General features: G+C 38.2%; 1 protein-coding gene across 1 annotated transcript in view; it reads right to left on the bottom strand.

The window, feature by feature from the left end:
* The window catches only part of LOC150084004 (HEAT repeat-containing protein 5B), a 406,846-nt gene that overhangs the window by 112,137 nt on the left and 272,717 nt on the right, over nt 1-21,992 (bottom strand). The window contains exon 27 of the mRNA XM_090375841.1: nt 14,193-14,270. Within this exon, the coding sequence (XP_090231967.1) occupies nt 14,193-14,270 (78 nt within the window). The remainder of the gene's footprint in view (nt 1-14,192; nt 14,271-21,992) is intronic.

Here is a 21,992-nt window from a genome sequence, read left to right as displayed (position 1 = left end):
ATTTGGAAATGGAACACATTTCAGCCAAGTTTGTAGCTTGCATCCTCACTGATGATTATAGAGAGCAAGTTCTTGCATGGCAGGATCTTTGTCAATGCATTGATGCTGACCAACACTTTCTTCTAGCATAACTGGTGATGGATCATGATCTAGAAATAAAGGCCCAGTACTCTGATGAAAGAATCTCAGTTCTCTCTGAAGCTCAAGTCAGCAAGATTATCTTGCAACTGATATAGAAATATTTTGTCTTACCAAATTCTCACTTCCTGTATGTGCAGTAAACATGGTTTTACAACATATCAGAAACTACAAAATCTGGAAATTATGGAGGAAATTAAGGTTTCTAACCAAAACATTTCTTCTGAAATGAAACTTGTCCAGGACTCATTTTGCATTACTTCCATAAAAATTCTCACTATGTGAAATGTAGCTCTATCTTGCTGGTACCATGCATTCAAAATGCCAAGACTGCATAATTCAGGAGAAAAAAAAACTTTAATCATACTGAGGTACCATTCTTTTACTGAAAATACATTGCATGAAAAGCATATGTTGTACGCAAGAGTGGAAACAACTTAAAACACAAGACTGCATAGAGAATCACGGGAGAATTTTTAATAATGAACTAAAGCTGTTACATGTGGAAGGAAGGGGATTTTATTCTAATGTTTTGGAAGCTGCTTTGCTCCTTTCTTCTAAAAAGAGAAATCTGAAGTGCTTTATATGTGTTATACTTTGATCTTCTCTGGCTTAAAATCTCTCTACCTCATTGTGTCAAATTCATCTGTTGTCTCTACCGTTCTCCCAACTCCACTAATCACTTGGAGCTCTTTGACTTCCCCTCTTTGCAACTTGACTTTCTCCAGTCTAACTTTCCTAACAGTGAGGTAATTTTCCTTGGTGATTTTAATGTTCACAACTCCAGCTGGCTTCGGTTTTCTAGTCACACCGACCCAGCAGGTCGAGATGCTGAGGCTTTTGCAATTACTAATGACCTAGCACATTGTTCATTTACCTACAAGAATACCGAACAATCCTAATCATACAGCCAATACGCTTGATCTTTTTCTCACAAACAACCCTTCTAAGTACAAGGTCGAAGTGAGAGGTCCTTTAGGCACTTCAGATCACAACTTGGTGATTGTCTCTTCTTTAACAATGGAACCTTTATCTCATGGCTATTCCCAACCTCATGTTGTTTGGCATTACAAGAATGCAAAATGGGATGACCTGCGAAACTTCTTTTCTTCTTTTCCTTGGTCGGATTACTGTTTCAAAACTTCTGATGTCAATGTTTGCTCAGATCATGTCAGTGAAATTATTCTTGCAGGAATGGAATCCCTTATCCCACACTCCACTTTAAAATCTCGTCCTTTATCTAAACCTTGGTTTTCCAATAAATTTGCTAAGGCTCTTCAAGAGAAGAACATTGCATATCATAATTGGCTTGTTTCTAATTCTTCAGTGTCATTTTCTGCCTACACCAAAGCTCGCAACAATTGTAAAGCAGTTATTAATCAGTCCAAACTAGAGTTTGAACAGGCTAAGAGTAGAAAACTTGCTTCTTGCCCTAATGGTAGCTGAGCATTCTGGTCTCTTGCCAAAGCTATTGGCCGCAACTTTTGCCCATCTCTGCTCCCACCTCTGTCCAAACTAGATGGTTCTGTTGTCACTTCAGCCAAGGATAAAGCTGACCTGCTAGCATCCCATTTTTCTTCCAGCTCATGTATTAATGATCTTGGTAAAACACCTCCCATCATTCCCAACACGCTCCATTCAATGCCTCCTGTGGTCTTCCGTCAAAAGGATATTAGAAGGATTTTGATGAATCTTGATGCTAAGAAAGCTCCAGGTCCCGATGGTATTTCTCCACTTGTTCTCAAAACCTGTGCTCCTGAACTTACTCCTATTCTTTGCAGACTTTTTTCACTTTCTTATTCCAAAGGTGTTTTTCCTTCTGCTTGGAAATTTGCTCATATCCAGCCAGTTCTTAAAAAGGGTGACAAATCCCTCCCATCCAATTATCGTCCCATTGCAATTACTTCTACTCTTTCTAAAGTAATGGAGAAATCAATTAACTGCCGACTCTTAAACCACCTAGAAACCTTCCGTCTGATCAACGATCGCCAGTATGGATTCCGTCAGTGTCGATCCACTGGTGATATTCTGGCTTTTTTTTTTTTTTTTTTTTTTTTATGAGAACCCCAAACACGAGAGGTATTATAACCTATAGTACTTAGTACCGTGCTTGGGTTGGAGGTTGAGAAGACGAAAGAAGATATTTGTTGATATTGGACTTGAACTTCTGTAGATTATAATTTTCAGGAAATACGTATGAAGGAAGGTTGTTCCAGAAAACGGCAGTTGAATGAATAAATGAGGAAGATGAAAAGTTGGTTCTGCGGGTTTGAAGTTGGACAGTAAATGGATGTTGGCTGGTGGCGGCACGTGTTCGGACTGTTTTGAAAGAGAGAGCGGGAATTATAGAAGCCAATTCAGAAGAACAGAACAGTGCCCATGGAAGTATCTGTAGAAAAAGGCATGCAGCAGAAACAGAACATCTATATGACAGAGTGGAGAGAGTCTGTTAGAGAGGAGTCATTAATTAACCTAACTGCCACCAACAGTTGTCACCAACCTGAGCAGGATTATCAACAGTTAAACCATCAATATCAAGTGGAACAATGTGATTCACCAAGTTCCTTCTACTTTTAACATAAGTAAAGAAGTCTTTGCCGGAGACTTCTCGTAATCTGCATTAGTTTGCCTAACCACCTCTCTAACTTGATTGTAGACTAGTTTATATCTACCATATGCTTCTGTATCACGTGATAATTTATATGCATCCGATGCCATTTTTCTTCTGTGTTACAAGTCTCATTAGTTCATCTGACATCCATTTTAAGTCTTAGCCATGAACAGTATTTCTTATTTGGTATGAAAAGTAGTAACTTCTATTATTACTTCCCTGAACACTTCCCATTTAGAATTTGCTGTTAGTAACATCATTTGGTCTCACTGCATATAATTTAATTGTCTGGTACCACTGTAGTCACCCTTACAAAAGCCCTTCCCTTTACCCTTGACAGCAGTTGTCTTTAAATAAATCCTACACAATACACTGTGATCACTGCCACCCAGTGGGTCTTTTACCTGCAGATTCTTAATGCATGAAGAATTGCTGCTGATAATAAGTCATCCAGTAAATCCACAGAATTCTTTCTAGTGCATGTAACCAACCTACAAGTTCCAGTCAATATCTGGAAAGTTATAATCCCGCATTATAAGACATTCTAGTTTAATGGACCCTCTATTTCTCTGTATAAATGTGTTATACCCATTACAGACATTAACACTTATTTTTTGTTTTCCCTTATGTCACACCAAACTGACTCAACATTGCACTGGCTACCAATGTCGACTGAATGCGCTGCCTTAGATTTAATATTCTTAATTAAGAGTATAACTCTCTTCCCTCCTATCCTATCTGATCTTTCTGTACACGTTGTATTCCCCATATTAAAATTCTGCATCCCTTATGTCAGAGTGATTATTACGTGTCCAATATTGCTACAACGTCTGTATTTTATGAGTTAATCAGTACTTCAAATTCATCAAATTTATTTGCTATGCTCCTAGCATTAGTGTAGATGCCAGTATACATGCATCTGTTCTTAATCTTTGTTTCCATAACACATTCCATGTATTTACTTGTTCCATGAGGACCCACAGCAAGGCTTGAAATTGCTGACACTTTGCTTTCCAGACTGCTGCAAGTTCAAATAGATTCAGTGCAAGAATCACTTTCATCTCTGCCTGCAGCTTTAATTAATCCATTAATCTGCTTATGTCCTCAAGCTATCAGTTTTCTCACCCACCTGATATTGACCAGATGGCATCAGCAAATATTCTTGCACCCCTTTTATTTAAGTGTATCTCATCCCTGTAAAAACAGTCTCTCCTGTTAACAAGTGTAGACCACATTGAGAAAAATTCTGTTCCATCAGCCTTGCACAGTCCCTCCTGGGCCAAACTGATTGACAAGGCACTCAACACATGCTTCCTCCTATCGTGTCTGGGCAGAATTGCAGACACCTTTAAATTTATTCCTAACTCACAACTTTTACCCAAGATTGCCTTGTACTAGTTAAGTAAGTCCTCAGATCTCTTACTCTTAACATCATTAGTGCCAATGTGTACAATAACATCCCCTTAAAAGATATGTTTTCCAACATCATCTGCTTTTACCCCTGGAAGACATGGTTCTGTTCTTTTTTTTTTTTTTTTTTGTGCATAATATATATCATGTTTCCCTCTCAATAGAGCTACTGATAATAATTACATCCTGTGCGTTGTGCAGCTGAGCACATGATGGGTCCCCATTTTAATTTCTTTCAGGACATCCACCCTATTCTTCAAGCTCTCATAAATGCCCATCAGAACCCTTAGCTTGCACCTAATTTCCTCACACTCTTGACTGAGTGTGAGTGTTAATGATTTTCTGAAAATTTTGTTAGTATGTTTGATTTTTTTTTTATCCCCTCTGGTTTAATTATTGGCAGTAATAGTAAGATTACATGAACTTGTGATGCAATTCGAAAGCTAGTTTTATAGATGGTCTGTCTCACTAAGAATCTACAAAATAAAGATAAAGCAATAGGGATAATGTGGAGAGTGTTGATTTTGCTTCCACTAGCATAGCCACCATTGCCCATACTGAACCATGTTATGCAGTTGCTGAATTTCTGGTAATACTCATCATAATGTCAACTGTTCTGTTATCTTTTTTTTTTTTTTTTTTTATGTGAACCCCAAACACGAGAGGTATTAGAACCTATAGTACTTAGTACCGTGCTTGGGTTGGAGGTTGAAAAGACGAAAGAAGATATTTGTTGACATTGGACTTGAACTTCTGTAGATTGTAATTTTCAGGAAATACGTATGAAGGAAGGTTGTTCCAGAAAACGGCAGTTGAATGAATAAATGAGGATGATGAAAAGTTGGTTCTGTGAGTTTGAAGTTGGACAGTAAATGGATGTTGGCTGGTGGCGGCACGTGTTCGGACTGTTTTGAAAGAGAGAGCGGGAATTATAGAAGCCAATTCAGAAGAACAGTGCCCGTGGAAGTATCTGTAGAAGAGGCATGCAGCAGAAACAGTACGTCTATGAGACAGCGAGTGGAGAGACTCTGTTAGAGATGAATCATTAATTAACCTAACTGCCCTCTTCTGAATGGAATCAAGAAGTCTGAGAGAGGTTTTGGGGGCACCACCCCAGATGTGGGAACAATAATCCATGGCAGGGCGGATTTGCGATTTATACAGAGTGAACAGCTGTTTGGAAGAAAAGTAATGCCGAGAGCGAAAGAGAAAACCAAGTTTTTTAGATGCAGAGGAAGCAATATTTGTAATGTGCTTGTGCCAAGAGAGATTAGAAGTCAGGGTAATCCCCAAAAGAGATATATCATTTTGCCTAGAAATCGGAGTGTCACTAAACATAAGCATAGGAGCAGAAGAATCCTTTTTGCGAGATATAAGACAAGACTGAGTTTTAGAAGGGTTGAAATCAACTACGTTGTCTTTGCCCCACTGGAGAATTACCTGAAGATCGGCATTTAAGGAATTGGCAGCAGATTTTCAAGAAGTTAAAGCTGATTGAGCAGGACAAGGTTTCTCAAAATGGAAAGTTGAATGCAGTGTGCTATCATCGGCAAAACTATGGATAGGATTTCCAGTCAATGGAAGAAGGTCATTGATATACAAGAGGAAAAGAGTGAGGGAAAGAACTGAACCTTGGGGGCCACCGGCATTAGTGGAGAAGTTAGAAGACAGAGAGCCATCTACCATCACCCTCAGTGAGCGATCAGAGAGAAAACTGGATAACCAATTACTAAAAACATTTGGCAAACCATAAGATGGAAGCTTGTTTAGAAGACCTTTATGCCAAACACGATCAAAAGGCCTTTGAGATGTCAAGAGCAACTACTTGTGTTTCACCGAACCTTTCCATTGAATTAGTGCATAAATGGGTAACATAAGCCAGAATATCACCAGTGGATCGACACTGACGGAATCCATACTGGCGATCGTTGATCAGACGGACGGTTTCTAGGTAGTTTAAGAGTTGGCGGTTAATTGATTTCTCCATTACTTTAGAAAGAGTAGAAGTAATTGCAATGGGACGATAATTGGATGGGAGGGATTTGTCACCCTTTTTAGGAACTGGCTGGATATGAGCAAATTTCCAAGCAGAAGGAAAAACACCTTTGGAATAAGAAAGCGAAAAAAGGCGGCAAAGAATAGGAGTAAGTTCAGGAGCACAGGTTTTGAGAACAAGTGGAGAAATACCATCAGGACCTGGAGCTTTCTTAGCATCAAGATTCATCAAAATCCTTCTGATATCCTTTTGACGGAAGACCACAGGAGGCATTGAATGGAGCGTGTTAGGAATGGTGGGAGGTGTTTTACCAAGATCATTAATACATGAGCTGGAAGAAAAATGGGATGCTAGCAGGTCAGCTTTATCCTTGGCTGAAGTGACAACAGAACCATCTGGTTTGGACAGAGGTGGGAGCAGAGATGGGCAAAAGTTGCGGCCAATAGCTTTGGCAAGAGACCAGAATGCTCGGCTACCATTAGGGCAAGAAGCAAGTTTTCTACTCTTAGCCTGTTCAAACTCTAGTTTGGACTGATTAATAACTGCTTTACAATTGTTGCGAGCTTTGGCGTAGGCAGAAAATGAAACTGAAGAATGAGAAACAAGCCAATTACGATACGCAACATTCTTCTCTTGGACAGCCTTAGCACATTTATTGGAAAACCAAGGTTTAGATAAAGGATGAGATTTTAAAGTGGAGTGTGGGATAAAGGATTCCATTCCTGCAAGAATAATTTCACTGACACGATCTGAGCAAACGTTGACATCAGAAGTTTTGAAACAGTAATCAGACCAAGGAAAAGAAGAAAAGAAGTCTCGCAGGTCATCCCATTTTGCATTCTTGTAATGCCAAACAATACGAGGTTGGGAATAGCCATGAGATAAAGGTTCCATTGGAGAAGAGACAATCACCAAGTTGTGATCTGAAGTGCCTAAAGGACCTCTCACTTCGACCTTGTACTTAGAAGGGTTGTTTGTGAGAAAAAGATCAAGCGTATTGGCTGTATGATTAGGATTGTCCGGTATTCTTGTAGGTAAATGAACAATCTGTGCTAGGTCATTAGTAATTGCAAAAGCCTCAGCATCTCGACCTGCTGGGTCGGTGTGACTAGAAAACGGAAGCCAGCTGGAGTTGTGAACGTTAAAATCACCAAGGAAAATTACCTCACTGTTAGGAAAGTTGGACTGGAGAAAGTCAAGTTGCAAAGAGAGGAAGTCAAAGAGCTCCAAGTGATTAGTGGAGTTGGGAGAACGGTAGAGACAACAGATGAATTTTACACAATGAGGTAGAGAGATTTTAAGCCAGAGAAGATCAAAGAGAGGAGATTCCAAATTGCCAAGTCTCTGACAGGGAATATCAGAACGGACATATGCACAAGTACCACCTTTGAGGCGAAAGGAATCATAGAGCAAATAATTTGGACATCTGAGATGAGCAGTAGTTGAATCAACTGATAACTGAGATTCAGTCAGAAAAAGTACATGGGGTTTGGAAGACTGCAAGTGGAAATGGACATCGTTGAGATTAGAATTGAGACCACGTATATTTGTGAAATGAATTAGGAAGTCCTTGGGAGGTTTAGATCTTTTCGCAGATAAGCTTGCTCTATTATTTTGACAATTCATGGTGTATTCAATAGTAAGAAAAAGTGGGTGGGACATGCTGTATGAAGTAATGAAATTTTTGGATATGGCGTACATGTGGTAAGAATATACCCAGATCCTTGACATAACGTGGCCTCAACAATGCTCCCCGCATACGCACTACTCGGACTCCCTCCAGTCACTATCTGGCAGAGTAGAGGTAGCAAGATTATACACTAGCTGATCCGGAAGCTTCCTAGAGAGTTACCAATAGGTTCAGTCCGGTGTACTAACTAGCGGCCGGCCTGCGAACACCGTTTTAGAGCTGTACCCTCGAAATGTAAGGAATATTGGATCTCGCCACGACATTTATCATAACCTCAAAAATCATCAATCATACTGCATGATGGAAGAGATAGGGAAGGGTTGGCCGGAACTTAGCTCTAGAGACTAAACATGGGTTCCACCACTTCAAGCCTCCAATAACCAAAGTGGTGGTATTTCACCGGTTGATGAGAGTCATCTACCACCTAGTACTGCCTGGTAACATAGAGGGGCGGCGTTCCTCCATGTGGTGTGGGCGCCACACCTCGACCCCTGCTTACGTTGGTTCACACCTGGGTGGTCACCCACCATGTACTTGTGCATGAAGGTTATACCCAGGATTACTAACAATCCCACCATCGTGAAGGTTCAAGCAGAGGATTTGGCTGTCATAGACTGTCTGGACTTCGCCGAAATTGGGTCCACTTTGACTTGAGTGTCACCCGAATATCAGTTCCATCAGCGTTTTAGACTCCCAGGTAGCAAGAACAGCTTGTCTGGCATATCTGAGAGAATGTCTGTGACAACCTCAAGAACCTTATGTTACCCATTACCTCAAGGCTTATGTTACCTCAAAGCTTATGTTACCCATTTATGCACTAATTCAATGGAAAGGTTCGGTGAAACACAAGTAGTTGCTCTTGACATCTCAAAGGCCTTTTGATCGTGTTTGGCATAAAGGTCTTCTAAACAAGCTTCCATCTTATGGTTTGCCAACTGTTTTTAGTAATTGGTTATCCAGTTTTCTCTCTGATCGCTCACTGAGGGTGATGGTAGATGGCTCTCTGTCTTCTAACTTCTCCACTAATGCCGGTGTCCCCCAAGGTTCAGTTCTTTCCCTCACTCTTTTCCTCTTGTATATCAATGACCTTCTTCCATTGACTGGAAATCCTATCCATAGTTTTGCCGATGATAGCACACTGCATTCAACTTTCCATTTTGAGAAACCTTGTCCTGCTCAATCAGCTTTAACTTCTTGAAAATCTGCTACCAATTCCTTAAATGCCGATCTTCAGGTAATTCTCCAGTGGGGCAAAGACAACGTAGTTGATTTCAACCCTTCTAAAACTCAGTCTTGTCTTATATCTCGCAAAAAGGATTCTTCTGCTCCTATGCTTATGTTTAGTGACACTCCGATTTCTAGGCAAAATGATATATATCTCTTTTGGGGATTACCCTGACTTCTAATCTCTCTTGGCACAAGCACATTACAAATATTGCTTCCTCTGCATCTAAAAAAGTTGGTTTTCTCTTTCGCTCTCGGCGTTACTTTTCTTCCAAACAGCTGCTCACTCTGTATAAATTGCAAATCTGCCCTGCCATGGATTATTGTTCCCACATCTGGGGTGGTGCCCCCAAACCCTCTCTCAGGCTTCTTGATTCCATTCAGAAGAGGGCAGTTAGGTTAATTAATAATTCATCTCTAACAGAGTTTCTCCACTCGCTTTCTCATAGACGCACTGTTTCTGCTGCATGCCTCTTGTACAGATACTTCCATGGGCACTGTTCTTCTGAATTGGCTTCTATAATTCCTGCTCTCTTTCAAAACAGTCCGAACACGTGCCGCCACCAGCCAACATCCATTTACTGTCCAACTTCAAACCCACAGAACCAACTTTTCATCTTCCTCATTTATTCATTCAACTGCCGTTTTCTGGAACAACCTTCCTTCATACGTATTTTCTGAAAATTACAATCTACAGAAGTTCAAGTCCAATGTCAACAAATATCTTCTTTCGTCTTTTCAACCTCCAACCCAAGCACGTTACTAAGTACTATAGGTTCTAATACCTCTCGTGTTTGGGGTTCACATAAAAAAAAAAAAAAAAAATACAGGAGTGGAAATAAGTTCAAACAAGGCTGCAAAATGATGGTAACAGAAAGTTGTGGTGTGTTGCCTTTATGATCAGGCCTTATCTGTTTCGAAAACGTAACAGCTATAACTTAAAAGAAAATACAAGACTGTGTACAAAATCATGGGCAGTTTTTAATAAGGAAATAAAACTGTTACATGAAGTTATCCGGGTGGCAGTAGTGGGGATTTTACTCACCTGACAATTTAGAAGCTGCCTTGCTCCCTTCTTCTGTGGCTAGAGAAATCTCATACAGGACTTTAGAACATGCTTTGGCTGTTTCAGCCAGCAAGCCTTCCCCTACATTTCTCTATTTTCATTTAAAAAAAAAAAAAACACGAAGATCTGATCACACAGAAAGACAATACACCATGACATGCCGTTACCTCTGCTGAATAAAAAGGAGCTTGATGCACTTTCATTGTTAGGCATAAGTGATACATTTTGTCCCTTATGATTAACAATAGAAGTTTTGTTTATTTATGAATCCTCAAAGGTGGAAATGGGCTTTGTCAAACATTATTACTTAATTTAGAATGTGTGGAATTTATTTTTGCAGCTCCAAAAATTGTACACTTCATGTTTTGATGTTCCAGTAATTTTTGCATGGCAGATCCTTATGCAAAATTTTTCTAATGCTTCTGTCTGGAATGTTAAATGCTACAACATGATGTCAACATTGATATTGTCTGTTACTCAATTACTGTTTTCTGTAGTTGTCACTGTATGCTAGTGTAGATACTGTGTAGCATATCTCTCAAAGATATACTACACAGTTAAGTGCTATATGGAATAACAAGGAGCACTGAAATGGCAAGCCTTCACTCAGTTTCCATAATAGATTCTTAAATTAGTTAAATTCTTAAATACATTGGGCAAAATGTACATTCGCTGGATAATTGTCTATCTCTATCGTGGACTGGCATAATGATTAACAAAACTCCAGGAGTTCGCCTTGAAGTATCTAAATTTGAAATGTCGCTGTGTCAAACCTAGTACTAATCTCTCTATACATTAAAAAAGTTTTCCACCTAGCGATATTTATTTGAGCCAATGGGAGAAGAGGGTGGGGCAATTACGTCACTACAAATGCGCAGGTAAATAATTATATAGGTCATTTTCTGATTAGATTTCGATCAGTGCATTATAATGGTAGTAATACAATACAAAATATAAATATTTACAAAAACTAAACTATTTACAATCATACTCTACTATATCAGGACAATGGATCCCTTCATTAGCTGATATTAATATACAAAAAACATTACAATGGAACATCAAATGATGCTGGACGTGGTCATGTATTAGACAGTGAAGCACGTGCACGAGGTTGGTGAATGTTAAATGAAGGCACACAAATGGGTTACTGGGCAGAATTAGACACTTGCTGTTGACAATGTAGAGTGTGTAAGTGAGATTCATTGAAAGACAACTGCCTCCATAACGTTCACCAACCTCATGCACATGCTTAACTGTCTAATACATGACCATGCCTAGCATCATTTGACGTTCCATTGTAATGTCAGCTGATGAAGGGACCCGATATAGTTTATATATTTGTAAATAGTTTAGTGTTTGGTAAATATTTTAAATATTTGTATAGTTTCTAAATATTTTAGTCCTGCTCTTTTGGATACAACAATATTCCTGATGCATTATGGAACCCAAAGCAAAATGCCTTTTCCTAAGAGTATTTAGAGATATTTCATTATTGTATAACAGTCTACATACACAATCACTAGTTTCTTCCAACGCTCTCCTCAGGAACGCTATAGCTTCATGAGTTTGCCATTTTGCAACTGGAATTCATTGGGGTTCATCTTCATTTTCCTCCTCCTTGGAAAATCATCAGTAACAGACTGGGCAATTTATTCTTCTGTTAAAGCTGTAGTTACTACCCATTTATAACATATGGCACAAACAAAAACACCCATTATACCTAAAGCTGCAAATTGTTTTTACTGTTTTATGGTTGTAACCTCTAGAAATGTGCTTTAGAAAAATATCACAGAGGCATTCAAAATTGATTCTTATAACTGAAGATGTGATTCTAATAAACAATGAAAATGTAGTGCATTCTATTGATTTGAATTGGTTCTTTGAAATTTGATTCTCTAAAGTTGCTGATTCTAATAGCCAGTGATCACTATAATTGGCATTTACTGTACATGTATTCAATGAGTATTGACAAATTATGCAATCAGCCAAAACAAATAATATCCATCTAACAACTAATATTTTGTCTAATTCTTCCTTAAATTAGTTACCTATGTAAATGCAGATAAATAATTACATAGTGATATTTATTTGACTTTGAGAATGCTGCTTGGTGGGGGTTGGGTAGCCAATGGGCGAAGAGGGATGCGGGTCACGTGGTACAAGTGGGTGGGGCAATTATGTCACTACAAATGCACAGGTAAATAATTACATAGGCCATTTTCTGATTAAATATTGATCAGCGCATTTTGACTGGTGTCGCTTTTACGTAGAAAACATTTGACTTACTCCATCATACCTCTACATTTTATGTAGAAAAGTGTGTACAGGGCTTGGTGAGCAAAGCAAGCAGGGGCAGAGCCCCCTAGTTACTATTAATTAATTACTATTCCAAAAGCATGTAATAAGGTTTAAATTACTGCTTGTGACTATAACATATATAGATCTGACGTACATGCACTTTTAGTATTGCCAGTTCTGTTACCCCATATGATTAAATATTTTATTTATTATTATTACAGTGTCTGTATGAAATATTAAATTTATAGTACCAGTTTTCTTGTGTGACTACTATTTTAAAGTTCTTCCTAGTTAAACAAATTAATAATTTAATGGTAAAAATAACTCAAAAAACACAAACAGTTGGTCTTGACATCTCAAAGGCTTTTGATCATGTTTGGTATAAAGGTCTTCTAAACAAGCTTCCATCTTATGGTTTGCCAACTGTTTTTTTAATTGGTTATCCAGTTTTCTCTCTGATCGCTCACCGAGGGTGATGGTAGATGGCTCTCTGTCTTCTAACTTCTCCACTAATGCCGGTGTCCCCCAAGGTTCAGTTCTTTCCCCCACTCTTTTCCTCTTGTATATTAATGACCTTCTTCCATTGACTGGAAATCCTATCCATAGTTTTGCCGATGATTCTATTTTGAGAAACCTTGTCCTGCTCAATCAGTTTCAACTTCTCGAATATCCGCTACCAATTCCTTAAATGCCGATCTCCAGGTAATTCTCCAGTGGGGTAAAGCAACTTAGTTGATTTCACTGCTTCTAAAACTCAGTCTTGTCTTATATCTTGCAAAAAGGGTTCTTCTGCTCCTATGCTTATCTTTGGTGACACTGATTTGTAGGCAAAATGACATATCTCTTTTGGGGATTACCCTCACTTCTAATCTCTCTTGGCACAAGCACATTACAAATATTGTTTCCTCTGCATCTAAAAAACTTGGTTTTCTCTTTCGCTCTCAGTGTTACTTTTCTTCCAAACAGCTGTTCACTCTGTACAAATCGCAAATCTACCCTGCCATGGATTATTGTTCCCCCAAAACCTCTCTCAGGCTTCTTGATTCCATTCAGAAGAGGGCAGTTAGGTTAATTAATGACTCCTCTCTAACAGACTCTCTCCACTCTGTCATATAGATGTTCTGTTTCTGCTGCATGCCTTTTTCTACAGATACTTCCACGGGCACTGTTCTTCTGAAATGGCTTCTATAATTCCTGTTCTCTCTTTCAAAACAGTCCGAACATGTGCCGCCACCAGCTAACATCCATTTACTGTCCAACTTCAAACTCACAGAACCAACTTTTCATCTTCCTCATTTATTCATTCAACTGCCGTTTTCTGGAACAACCTTCCTTCATACGTATTTCCTGAAAATTACAATCTACAGAAGTTCAAGTCCAGTGTCAACAAATATCTTCTTTCGTCTTCTCAACCTCCAACCCAAGCATGGTACTAAGTACTATAGGTTCTAATACCTCTCGTGTTTGGGATATTCATAAAGAAAAAAAAAAACTTAAAATTTTATTTCAGGGTAAAGCCAACAATAGTAGGATTAGATGAGTGGACTAAAGGAGACAGAGAGAAAACTATCACCAAACAAATTAGTAGACTTCACATTCACTAAGCTGCTGGAATTAATTTGATGCCCCCCCTAATTGTTATTGACTGCTTGTTAGATGAACAAGACACCTAGCACTTATAATACTTGTAGATGTTCTTCCAATATTATCAAACAAGATGATTAGAGGTATTTTAAATATACATAAAGATACTTACCTGAGCTTGATATTGTTCTAGAATAAGATGCCCAGGAAATTCTGGTTCAGGAACTTTAGAAAATTTATCAATTATAATCTGAAAATATAACATCTATCACTAACAATGAAATATGAATATTGTCATATATATTAAAAAACAGGACCGCCAACATAAAGATCATCTACCTACAATTTTGTATGACTAGAGACTTTTGTAAACTTATTCCTGTAATCAAAGGTTATGATCTACATCATTTGTACACATGAAATAATAAATGTGAATAAATATAATCAAAAAATTACCAATGATGCCCTTTGACACTGTTTCAAAACACTATCACTGGTTCAAAGATATTAAAACTAATAATTCAATTTTTTCATAATTAGCAGATGGTTTTAGTAAGGTTTAAATAAGCTACAAGATTTTATGAAGAGCAAAACATTCAGAATTTGATTTTTTTTTTTTTCTGAATATAATTATATGAACACAAACTTTCTGATGGATAATGAGGGAATGAATACCACTATTCTATGTTCCACAAAATAATGATTCATTATATACTAAAAATACAATTATACAAGGAATGACTATTTTGGAGAGGTTGTTTACTAACTACATTCTAGTGAATGAAAACATTAAAATCAAAAACAAAATAAATGGATAACCACTGCAGCAATAAACCTTTCATCAAGTGATACAAAAAAAATAAAATAAAATAAAAAAATAAATAACTGGCTGACTGCTTAGTTGTCATCTAGGTGATTGCAAGAATACATTTTGTTATATATTACAACACATGGTAATCTGAGAGTAGCATGTGTACTAATGTAGAGCCTAAGCTCACAGGCATTGCGACCAATTACATAACATGAAGCTAGTCAAAGTTATCCTGTTTGAGCCAAAAAGAGATTCAGTTTTTATCAATAAAAAGTTATTCATTTCAATTTCATATTATTTTATTTAACATTTTTTTGGTTTTAATTTGTGTCAGAATATAGAAAACCAAACAACCTATTTTAAATGTCACTATTCATTATGTAATTCTTAGTGGAGAATAACTCTTTATTTTTAAAACATCCGTCGATAGGCCACTATGGGTCCTCTCTGCACTGTAAGGTGAACTTCATCCATAGTGACACCCACAAATACCTTCTTTTTTTTTTTAATTCAACCCCATCAAGTGTATAACTTATGTTGGGGATGCTATTTCCCAAGTATAATATCTATAATTTTTGCTGCATTAAAACACATAGTAAACCAATGGGAAAGATCTTTTCTTCAATAATTTGCTTAATTTCGGTTATTTCTTAACAAAACTAGTCATACTACATTATCTAATGGAGATTAGATAATGTAGCCACTTGCCTGAAGTCTATTTTAGTCATCTGAAGAAGTCCTGCTTGGCACTGATCATTAACTACTCTCCTGAGTTTGATATAATCTGCAAATTTTGACATCATGTTCTGTATCCCTTTGTCAATGCCATTTAAGAAACGAAAGAACTTTATTAAACACTGTTTTTTGAGATATCATTTGGGTTTCAGTTTATAAAAACTGCAAAATTAATACAGTGTATATACAGTCGGGTTTCCATATTTGTGGGATCTGTATTTGCGGATTTGTGTTTTCGCATTCCCAAAATTTATCATACTAAAAATTTGGCTGCTGTTCACTACATTCACCCTGAGTGATGGTGGGGCATGCACATCTTCAGTCTCACAGTGAGCATCATCCAAGTAGGATGGCTTGTGACCTTTGTGTGTTGTGTGTGTCTGCATTAGGCTACTTGTGCTTAAAATATTACTGTGCTTATGTGAATACTAATAGGTTCTACACGAAGTACATCTAGTAACAGACAAAAGCTTAAAAGGGCCAAGAAAGTGATGACTTTGAACGAGAAAGTGCAGATTCTAGATAAATGTCGAGAAGGACTCACATACGTGAGTCCTTCTCGACAGTTAATCAGCATTTAGCATTAGTAGAGGCATATGATGCAAGAAAGCAAGCTTATGCAGCATCAGCCAAAAAAAAAAAAAAAAAAACTTCCACTTCACCCGTCCGTTTGTTTGAAATACCTGTCCAGCTGAGCCTTAAATTTATTTAGGCTATCAACTTCCACAAAAAGGGATGGAATTCTGTTCCATCAACCAACTACCTGCTGGCTAAAGGCAAATTTCCACACATCTATCCTACATCTGTCTTTCCTCAATTTGAATTTATGCCCTCTCAGCTGATTATTCTGAGTAAGAGGCAGAATCCCATCAACATTGAGCATGCTCAAACCATTCAAAGTTTTATACACCTCTATCAGATCACCTCGCCGGTGCCTAGTCTCCAGACACTGTAATTTGCAAAACTTAAGCCTTTCTTCGTAAGAGCAACCCTTTGTTCCATTCACTAATCTTGCTGCCCTTCTCTGTACTCGTTCCAGCAGCTCTATATCCTTCTTGAAATGAGGCCTCCAGACCTGTATACAGTACTCAAGGTGTGGCCTGACCATTGCCTTATACAAGGGAATAATCACCTCCTTATCCCTGCTAGAAAAATTATTGTATATCATAGATAAGACACCATGAGCTACTCTTGCAGCCCGTCTGCACTGCTCAGAGAACTTCATATCTGCCTGCACAATTACCCCCAGGTCCTTTTCATTCTCTACCACTGTCAGTGTAGTACCACAGAGTTGATACGTTGCCCTGGGGTTGCTGTTTCAAATATGTAGTACTTTACATTTGTCAATGTTAAACTTCATTTGCCACCTCTCAGCCCATCTGCTCAACCCCTCCAGATCCTGTTGCAGCAGCAGCATAGAATCAGTAGTGTCCTTAACAACCCTGCGAACCTTTGTATCGTCTGCAAACTTGGACATTAAGCTTGATATACCATCATCAATATTATTTATAAATACAGAAAACAATAATGGACCCAACACTGAGCCCTGAGGTACTCCACTAATAACATTAGTCCATGATGAGCAGTGTCCATTGATTACCACTCTGCCTTCTCCCCCTCAACCACCCCTTTATCCATAGCAGCAATTTGCCTCCAATGCCACACTGCTCCAATTCGTGTAGCAGTCTTCCATGTGCAACAGTATCAAAAGCCTTTCTAAGATCCAAGTATATAATATCAAAGTTATGCCCTGCATCCAGTTCTTTTGTGACTGCATAATAGTATCCAATCAAATTGGTCAGGCAAGGCTTCCCTTTAACAAAACCATGCTGTGTCCGAGCCATAACTGAAGTCTTGTCTAGATGATCCTGCAGTGCTTCTTTAACCAGTGCCTCCATTAATTTTCCTGGAAGAGAAGTTAAACTCACAGGTCTATAATTACTTGTGTCAGCCTTTGGTCCTCTTTTGTGAATTGGGGTCACATTTGCACATCTCCAGTCTATGGGTACCTCCCCTGAGTCCAAGGAAGCTCTCATAATTATGGCTAAGGGTTTGCTTACTTCCTTTGCTGCCTCCTTTAATATAACTGGATAGATCCCATCCACCCCAGGTGCCTTTCTTGTGTTTATCTTCAACAATTTCTCCTCCACTTTACTCTCAGTTATTACAAGATTATCTAGCTTACTGCCAGATTTGAATACACCTCTGGCATTTCCCTTGCTGAATAACTCCTCATGTGTGAATGTCGATGCAAAATATTCATTTAGTTTGTTAACTACCTGAGCAGGATCATCAACAGTTGAACCATTGATATCAAGTGGACCAATCTGATTCATCCCCTTCCTTCTAGAGTTTACATAAGTAAAGAACTCTTTGCTGTTTTTCTTTGCATCCTTTGCCAAAGATTTCTCGTAATCTGCTTTCGCCTGCCTAACCTCCTTTGTAACTTGGTTACAGATCAACTTATATCTATCATAGGCTTCTGTATCACGTGTTAATTTGTATGTATCCCATGCATTTTTTTCCTCTGCCATAAGTCTCATTAGTTCATCTGCATCCATTTAGGCCTAAACCTTGAACAATATTTCTTAGTTGGTATGTAAAGCCTAGTAGCTTCCAAGATAAGTTCTTTGAATGCTTCCCATTTTGAATTTGCTGTTATAACATCATCAGTTGGTCCCACTGTATAGAATTTAAATACCGTTTCAGACCATCGTAGTCGCCTTTACGAAAGCAATAACCCTTCCCTTTACCCCTGATGGTAGTTACCTCTTTGAGTAAATCCCACTTTAGCACACTGTGATCACTGCCACCTAGTCGTTCCTCTATCTGCAGATTCTTAATGCATGAAGAATCACTACTGATAATAAAATCAAGAGTATTACTCCCTCTAGTTGCCTCCTGAACATGCTGATGTAGAAAACAATCATCCAATAAATCCTCAAAAGCCTTGCTAGTGTGTGAATGACCAACCCACAAATTCCAGTCAATATCTGGGAAATTAAAATCCCCCATTATAAGACTCTCTGATTTACTGGCCCACTCTATTTCCCTGTACAGTTTCTTATTATACTCATGAGAGTTATTAGGCCTATAGCACACTCCTACTCTCAATTTTGATCTCCCAATGCTTATGTCACACCAAACTGACTCGACACTACACTGTCCAGCAATGTCGACTGGCTTCCCTTCCTTGGATTTTATGTATTTCTTAACTAATAGCATAACCCCTCCTCCCTTCCTATCCTTTCTGTAGACGTTGTACTTCCCAAATTCCAGTTCTGCATTCCTTATATCTGTGTGACACCACGTCTCTGATATCCCAACAATATCCGCCTTTGATACTTTGAGCGATACCTCAAATTCATCAAATTTATTTACCAAACTCCTAGCATTGGTGTACACGCAAGTATACATGCACCTGTTCTTTTTCTTAGCTATCCTAACACAACCCATGTGTTTACTTGAACCGCAATGACTCCCAGCAGTCTCTGAAATATCATGCATCTTGTTTTCCTGGCTTCTGCTCATTCCAATAGAAGCAGTGCAAGAATCACTTTCACCTCTGCCAGTGGCTACTGTTAATCTATTAGTCCTTGTATCCCCCCCAAGCTAGCAGTTTTCCGACCCTCCTAACACTGCCTTGATAGCATCAGAAAATATTCTTGCACCCTTTCTATTTAAGTGTATCCCATCCCTGTAGAAGCAGTCCCTTCTGTTAACAAGTACAGACTAGGCTGAAAAAAATTCTACCCCTTGAGCCTTGCACAATATTTCCAGGGCCGAATTGATCGACAAGGCTCTCATCATATACTCCCTCCTATTGTGTCTGGGCAGAATTGCAGACACTCAAATTCAGCCCTAATTCAAGGCTTTTTTTCAACAGTGACTTGTACTTGTTAAGTAATTCTGCCGGTCTCCTACTCTTAATATCATTAGTGTTGATACATGTTTAGTTTTAACGAAAGTACCATACAATACATAAGGATACAAGAAACTGAGATCAGAGAGGCATTGCAAACTGGTAGAATTCTTACTACTAAATAAGTAGCTTATGTACATTATAAAATGATATTAAAAATGGAGAATGCACTGTTCATTTGGATCAAAAACCAGCACAAGAAAAACTTGCCTGTGAACATCGGCATGATTTCCACTAAGGCTCTCATTCTTTACAACAGGTTTAAGTAGCACTGCGGAAACCACTTTCAGTGCCAGTAAAGGTGGTTCCAAGAGGTGTTATTCACTCCTTAATGTAAAGATTACGGGTGAGTCTGTTTCGGCTGATCACGCTTTCCATGTGCAACTGAAGAAACTCATCGAGGAGAAATATAAACCTGAATAAGTTTTCAATGCCAATGAGATGGCATTATTCTGGAAGGTACTCAGTGCACCAATATAGCCATCAAAGAGAAGAAGGGCTCCAGGATTCAAGGTGGCACGAGACTGGGTTATGCTGCTAGTTTTCAACAATGCAGCAGGCCATATGACAAAGCCTGGCCTAATTTTCCGTGTGCACAATCCACAAGCTCTTAGAGGATGAGGTTTCAAGGATTTAGAGGAGGAGGAGGAGGAGGACATCAATGATTTAATTGATGGACAGGCAACAACACTAATGGATGATGAACTCGAGGAGCTTGTTTGTTCAAACTCAGAGGATGAGAACGAGGTTGAGGAAGAACCACGACAAAAGAAGTTTGACTTGGAAAACCTAGCACAGGCAATGCGTGATGTCAAACGCTTTGCGGACTTCTACGAATGCAATGAAGTTCAAGGAAAGCCTCAATGATATTTTAACACCATACACAGCCATTTCGACAAGTTCAAACAAAAGAAGCAGCTTCCCATCACAATGTTCCTGAAAAGGACAACTACGTTGACACCTAAAACTCCTCTCCCTGAACCAGAAGTCTTGACGTCAGCCAACCCTGCTTTTTCTCCAGCCTCTGAGACCCCTACTAGTGAAGAGCACTGAATCCTGTGGCAAATACCCTGGTGCATGCCTTGTTCTTAACTATGTAATAAAGTTTTGATACAGTATTTTTGAAACATGGGTCTAAAATGTTATCATTATTGTAAATTTGATAGTATATAACAGAGCTATGATGCTCAATACGTTCTACATCGATATCAATATTTGTAGAAGACTAAGTGCAATTTACCTCAATATGATACGTAGAACACTTTCATATGATACTCTCCAGAAATTAAAATGAATAAAAGTTTAACGCAAGATGATTATAGTAAAAAATCAATTGAAAACAAAAAAAATTAAAAAATTAAAATAAAATTAATTACAAAAGTTTTAATGTAAATTTGAAAAATGATTTTATTCCTCCCTTTGAAGCAGATAGTGCTTTTCAACCATATGTCGTGATCACAGGAATGGAAATTATGGTATATGTGAGCTTGAATCTTAAATAGACAGATTGTTTGTCCTCACGCATCCACGTGAAAGGTTGCAATTATTTGTCTTTGCACATGCCCGCAAAAGACCATGTATCGGAGATTAGATATGGGCTGCGAATGTTAATAGAATTCTCATGTAATTTAATTTCAACAGTTTCTGCAATTAATAGTCTCATATAATTACATTGGACACCAAGTATGATGGCCTTGTTAAATAAAAATATATGGCTTTCGTTAACGGCATAGAAGGCTAATTCTGAAGTTGCTGAACGAGAAACATGCACTGGGGACGCATGCTGTTTTACTCGAATATTCAGTGGGAATCGCGTAGATCCTTGATAAGATGAGTCACAGTAACTGCAAGAAATCTTGTATACCAAGTCATTTATTTGTGTCATGAAAGAGGAATGACTGAGCAATTGTTCAGTATAGCATGTAATTTCCGTATTGGACTGGCCATCTTAAATTCAGTATCTTTAAAGAATCTGTTAAGCTGCTTGTGCCACTGTTCAACATATGGGACAGAAATAAAGTATTTCTTGATGTTACTGTTGTTGGTTGGTGTAGTTTTTTGTATTCTATCCTTAGCTTGTACCCTAATTCGGTTTATTGTAGCAAGAGGCAGCAGATTTGCAAACCCCTGTTTGCGAATCTGTTGGTTAATATCTGTATTTCTGAGTCTAAAGCAGATTCTTCATTGAATATTTATAGTCATTGAGAAACTGATTAAAGATATAGATCTTTTGTAAGTAAATGGATGATAGTTGCTATAACATAGAAGCATACTGGTGTTTGTTGGTTTACGATAGATGTTAAATTGAATTTTACATGCGTCCCGAGTAAGCATGAAATTTAGAAAATTTATTGACTTACTATCAGTATTCTCCTTTTCCGATGTAAAATTGAGTCTAGGATAAATATTATTAAATGAATGTAAAATGTCTTGAATAGTGCTACGTAACCAGAACATCGTCTAAATACCTCTCATAGTATGTAATACAGGATAGAAAAGGAGTC

The sequence above is a fragment of the Mastigoproctus giganteus genome, chromosome 6, assembly GCF_048544385.1.
Source record: "Mastigoproctus giganteus isolate SK-2022 chromosome 6, ASM4854438v1, whole genome shotgun sequence".
Taxonomy (NCBI): Eukaryota; Metazoa; Arthropoda; class Arachnida; order Uropygi; family Thelyphonidae; genus Mastigoproctus; species Mastigoproctus giganteus.
Note: the sequence above shows the minus strand (reverse complement) of the source record. Positions and strands in the feature narration are given on the sequence as shown.